This window comes from Tarenaya hassleriana, unplaced genomic scaffold (assembly GCF_000463585.1).
Source record: "Tarenaya hassleriana unplaced genomic scaffold, ASM46358v1 Cleome40, whole genome shotgun sequence".
NCBI lineage: Eukaryota > Viridiplantae > Streptophyta > Magnoliopsida > Brassicales > Cleomaceae > Tarenaya > Tarenaya hassleriana.
The window spans coordinates 927,688-933,810 of NW_010966882.1; the positions used below are offsets into that span (position 1 = coordinate 927,688).

The 6,123-nt window shown below is 41.5% G+C and overlaps 1 protein-coding gene across 2 annotated transcripts in view; it reads left to right on the forward strand.

The window, feature by feature from the left end:
• Nucleotides 1-2,156, forward strand: part of LOC104824645 (zinc finger CCCH domain-containing protein 56-like) — a 3,822-nt gene extending 1,666 nt beyond the window's left edge. The window contains exon 3 of one of the 2 annotated variants that reach the window (XM_019203865.1): nt 10-2,156. In XM_019203865.1, the coding sequence (XP_019059410.1) occupies nt 10-1,751 (1,742 nt within the window). In that variant the 3' untranslated portion in view covers nt 1,752-2,156. The other variant, XM_010556756.2, reaches the window with a different exon arrangement.
• The last annotated feature ends 3,967 nt before the right edge of the window (nt 2,157-6,123 follow it).

Genomic DNA, 6,123 nt, shown 5'->3' on the forward strand with positions numbered 1-6,123 from the left:
CGGATAAAACTACCGCTCTTCATTGCGCTGCAACTGGTGCTTCTGTGGATTCCCTAGATGTTGTCAAGTTACTTTTGAGCTCTGGGGCAGATCCTAATATTCCCGATGCTCACGGGAATCGCCCTGTTGATGTCCTTGCTGTGTCTCGGCTTGTTTCCAATTCGAAAACTATCCTTCAAGAGATCTTAAAGAAAGATGAGCCTATATCCGAGGATCTGCATGCTTCATCATCTAGCTTGGGTTCCAGTTTCCGATCTCTATCATCATCACCAGATAATGATTCCTCCTTACTTTCTTCGGATTCAGTATCCTCTCCGACCAAGCCAAATGGTGCTGATGGGCCATTTGTGTCAGAGAAGAAAGAGTACCCGATTGATCCATCCTTACCCGACATCAAAAGTGGGATTTATTCTACAGATGAGTTTCGGATGTTCTCATTCAAGATACGCCCGTGTTCTCGGGCTTATTCCCATGACTGGACCGAGTGTCCATTTGCACACCCAGGTGAAAATGCTAGGAGAAGAGACCCAAGAAAGTTCCACTATACCTGTGTTCCGTGCCCGGATTTTAAGAAGGGTACCTGTAAGAGAGGCGACTTGTGTGAATATGCTCACGGGGTCTTCGAGTGTTGGCTGCATCCTGCACAATACCGGACAAGGCTGTGTAAGGACGGGATGAGTTGCAACAGGCGGGTTTGCTTCTTTGCTCATACAAACGAGGAACTGCGCCCTTTATATGCTTCTACAGGATCTGGTTTGCCATCTCCGAGGTCTTCTTCTGTTTGCGCCTCTACCATGGACATGGCCACTGTATTGAACATGTTGCCCGGCTCACCATCTGCTGCTCAACATTCATTTACCCCGACCATGTCTCCCTCTGGAAATGGCATGGCACATCCACCGATGGGTTGGCCTCAGCAAAACATTCCGGCATTGCATCTTCCCGGAAGCAATCTCCAACTGAGCCGGTTGAGGTCCTCTCTGAATGCTAGAGATATTCCAGCCGAGGAGCTTAGCATGCTGCAAGATTTTGAAATTCAACGTCAGAGGCAGCAGCTAGTTGGTGATATGTCCAGTCCACGCTTTATGAATCATTCTGGTCGTGTGAAGAGTCCGGCCCCTTCAAATCTTGATGAACTTTACTCACCTGAGGTTTCATCCCCTCGTTTTTCTGACCAACTCGCTGTCTCATCTATTCTTTCTCCTTCGCACAAATCCGCACTTCTCAAGCAGAGCATGCTGGCTCCGGTCAAGACAAATCTCATGTCTCCGAAGAATGTTGAACACCCTCTGCTGCAGTCCTCATTTGGTGGATCCTCGCTGGGAAAGATGTCCCCTCGAGCTGTGGAGCCTATATCCCCGATGAACTCCCGCCTTGCAAGTCTTTCCCAACAGCAGCTACATTCGCGTAGCCTCAGCTCCCGTGATCTTGGGTCCGCTGATGTTGGTTCACCGCTAAGTCCGTGGTCAAGATGGGACCAGTCCAAAGGCAGTAGTAAGGTGGATTGGTCGGTTCAATCGGATGAACTGGGTCGTTTGCGAAAGTCACATTCTTTGGCTAACCCGAGTGATGAGACTGACGTTTCATGGGTTCAACCTTTGCTAAAGGAATCAGCATCAAGGTTCAACCCTGCAGCAGCAGGGCAAGCGAGACAGGAGGGTTGGAGTCTAAACCCTCAAAACGATGCTCGGGAGAGCGATATCCTCGACGCATGGCTTGAGCAGTTGCAGCTGGACCGAATGGTCGCTTAGTTCATTCATTCACTCACACACAGACACCCCTTTCAAAAGATGATTGATTCGTTTATTTATTATTATTCAAGAAGCACACAAAAACAAAACCAGGTAAGCTTTTGGTTTCCGCTCTTCATTTGTTTCGGATTACAGAGCTCGGGAGATCTAATAACAACTCATAAAGGGCCCAAGTTTCTCTTTTATTCAGATCTCTTGTTGAAAATTTCTTCCTTCGTTTTTTCCCCTTCATTCCTCATTGTTTTTTCCCGAATTCCTCAATTATTATTATGGTTTATACTAATATTGTGATCCGTCTCGTCTTTCACTTGTTATTAGTATTCATTCACTTGTGATGAATTTGTCATAAAGAACATTGTACGAGGAACAACTAATACTTTCAATAAGATTCAGTTATCATTCTTCCGTTTACTTGCAAAAACATCTTGAACCTTGACAAAGATCTTGCAAAGTTGACAAAATTAGTGCTGCTTTTGTAAGAGTTATGGATTTCCCTTGAATTTGGCATGGATGTCTGTTTGTACTGGAACCTAATGCTTCTGTATGCTTGTATGTAATAGGGAGAGGTCATTGGTGAGATTTTATTTTCTGTTCAGATTTTCTTTTTTTTCAATTCGTTCGGTTAATGTAATTCTGGAAAATTGATTTTTTTAAGATTAGATTTGATTTTATATTAACACAAATATCATTTATTCAACCGTATATTTAAGTTAATATACCACTTAACTAGGCGTTTACGTTGTAGTCAACCATTCATTAAACTTAATTTACTGCTTCAAAGGCGTTTACACTATTAACTCTGTTTCATTTCAAATGTAACGCGTAACATCGGTTATAAACTTGGAATTTTAGCCCTATAAATTTCATGTTTATTCAACCATTGATACCATCCCAAAACTAATAGTTTCCTTACAAACTATCTCATTACAGGAGAACAAAACTCGAGTAAGAGAGCCACTTACCTTCGCTTGTATTGTTTAGAGATGGAAAACAGATCTCGAGTTCTCTTTTCTTTAGTGTTGGTCGTAACTTTATGCATCGCTGATTTGGTAAGGCCAAGTCTAGCCGAGATGCAGCAGCCGCAACAACTTCCGGATCTTTCCAGAGTCTTACCTATTGATATCACGAAATGTTGGTCATCCCTCATTAATATTCCAGGATGTTTGATAGAAATCACAACAACGATTCTCACGGGACATTTTGGACATATCGGTCCGATGTGTTGCAAGGAGTTTTCGGCTATAGAAGATAATTGTTTGCCAAAGATGTTTCCTATGATTCCCTTCTTTCCTGATCTTCTCAAAAACAGCTGTTCGGGGAATGTCGCGGCTCCTCCTACAAACAAGTGAAGCAACGCCGAAGTTACGTATGATGCAGTCTAGTTGTTGCCCTTTATTTGTTCTAATGTGTTTTGGTGGTTTTAGATTATTATTTGCAATTTAATAAAATTAAAGTAACGGAAATCTTGGAAATTTATTTTGGGTTTATCGAACTTTTCTTTATAAACCATCCCTAGTCAAAACATTGTTCGCATATGATTTATCGGAATATAATTCTAATTTAGTCTTGTTAGTGCATGTGTTTGCACGTATCTTGGGTTTAGTGCATGTGTTTGCACGTATCTTGGGTTGTTGAAAGTTTGTTGCAGGTCCAACAACTTTTGAGAGATTTCAGGAGAAAGATTCGGCGAGATCAAGCTCGAAGATATCTGAGATGCAACTGACAAGATTCAGATGAAGTCAAAGCTGAAGAGATAGAGTTAAGCTGAAGAGATAAAGATGAGATCTTGAAGATAGACACGAAACCAACAAGAATCAAGGAGAAGTCTATCAAATCAATTCGTGGAGATCTGAGGCTAAGGGAGGAGCCTATATAAGGAAGACACAAGTTGCAGATCGATGGAGAGAGAAGGAGCATAATTTCTAAGTCTATTTTGTTAAGTGAGTGTGTTCTCATTATCTGGTGAGTGCGAGTCTGAGAGGGAGACCGATTGGGCAAATCTCTTCTCTCTGGTGAGTGATTTATGTGGTGAGGTTTTTTGATCAGTAGAATTCATTGTGAGAGGGGAAGAAACTCAGGGGGAGTTTCGGGTGTGTGTAGTAAGTACGATTCTTACAACAAAAAGTGAGTTGTACTTGACTATCTTTCTCAAGTGAATAGAACTGATTAGTTTTCCGCATTACTCTTTGAGGGTTCAACTTTTTCAATTGGTATCAGAGCTGGTCACTGATCGTAGGCGAAAGAGCCTCTCATATCAGTGTACGTGTTGAAGAGTCAATATGGACTCACTCAAAGAGTTTCAGTCTCTGGGAAGATCCACAATTCTCGATTCCGAGAATTATAGTTTTTGGAAAGTGAAAACTATGAATCTCATCAAAGAGATTATGTCGACAACATACTGACATCTCCTGTCATATGACGTGAGCATCCACTGTCAAAATACCACCGTTGTTCACTTGACTTCAGTTCAGAAGTGTATGCCACATTACACCTCGAGATATCTTTTCTTCTCCATACTTGCCTCCATCTCAGGGTGGGTGGTACCTGATAATTTTGCCAGTAGTAGCAATTCATTCTGATGCTCACGAGTTAGAACTGGAACTATATGAAAAGCCAAGAGGAGTGACTCCAAACAAGGGTCTGACACTTCATGTTCCAGAATCATCTGAGGCTCCCAGCCAAGTGTCACTGGAGGAAGACATGGCGATGATTGTGAAAAAATTCAACCGGTTTTTTAAGAAAAAACCGGGTCTCACTGGCAAAGCAGAATCAAGACATTCTGGAAAATGTCTGGAATGCCAGGGAGCAGGTCACTGGAAGGCTGAATGTCCTAGCATTGCCAAGAGAGAGGCAATGTTAAAAAATCTGAAGGATATTCAATGTTATGAGTGCAAAGGATATGGACACACAAAGAACGAGTGTGCACTTGGAAAAACAAGAGGTAAATCTCTGATTACTCATGAAGAGATTGAAACCGAGTCTGATGAAGAAAGTGGAGAAGAGATGTCAAATTTTGTGGCATTCATTGGGATCATTGAAGAGACTGAAGAAGAGATATCCGAAGAAGATTTGTACAAGGATATGACAAGGTTGTATGACATCAATACAAGATTGATCAAAGAACAGAAGGAGAATGAGGCAAAGATTCTGGAAATCAAGAAACAGTTGGATACAAAAGTGTCAGAAGTTGATCATTTGAAGAAGCAACTACAGGAGAAAGAGGAGAAGATTCTCGTTTTACAGAATCAACTGGAAGGTACCATGAAGAATGTGAGAATGCTTGGAAATGGCACCGCAAAATTGGATCATTTATTGACAATTGGGCGAACAGATTCTGGACATACTGGGCTTGGATATATCGGAGGAAGTAAAAACAAAGTAGGGAACTTTGTTTCAGGAGGAAAACTTGGAGATGAAGTGATCTCACAAGTACAACAGACTCCAAAGATCAAGATTGATCTGTATCCAAGACAAAGATCACAAAACTATCGTGAACATCGCACTTGTTTCTACTGTGGAAAAAGAGGTCACATCAGAATGAATTGCTACTACTGGCAAAATTATCAGGTACCACCCACCCTGAGATGGAGGCAAGTATGGAGAAGAAAAGATATCTCGAGGTGTAATGTGGCATACACTTCTGAACTGACTGTCAAAATACCACCGTTGTTCACTTGACTTCAGTTCAGAAGTGTATGCCACATTACACCTCGAGATATCTTTTCTTCTCCATACTTGCCTCCATCTCAGGGTGGGTGGTACCTGATAATTTTGCCAGTAGTAGCAATTCATCCTGATGTGACCTCTTTTTCCACAGTAGAAACAAGTGCGAAGTTCACGATAGTTTTGTGATCTTTGTCTTGGATACAGATCAATCTTGATCTTTGGAGTCTGTTGTACTTGTGAGATCACTTCATCTCCAAGTTTTCCTCCTGAAACAAAGTTCCCTACTTTGTTTTCACTTCCTCCGATATATCCAAGCCCAGTATGTCCAGAATCTGTTCGCCCAATTGTCAATAAATGATCCAATTTTGCGGTGCCATTTCCAAGCATTCTCACATTCTTCATGGTACCTTCCAGTTGATTCTGTAAAACGAGAATCTTCTCCTCTTTCTCCTGTAGTTGCTTCTTCAAATGATCAACTTCTGACACTTTTGTATCCAACTGTTTCTTGATTTCCAGAATCTTTGCCTCATTCTCCTTCTGTTCTTTGATCAATCTTGTATTGATGTCATACAACCTTGTCATATCCTTGTACAAATCTTCTTCGGATATCTCTTCTTCAGTCTCTTCAATGATCCCAATGAATGCCACAAAATTTGACATCTCTTCTCCACTTTCTTCATCAGAATCGGTTTCAATCTCTTCATGA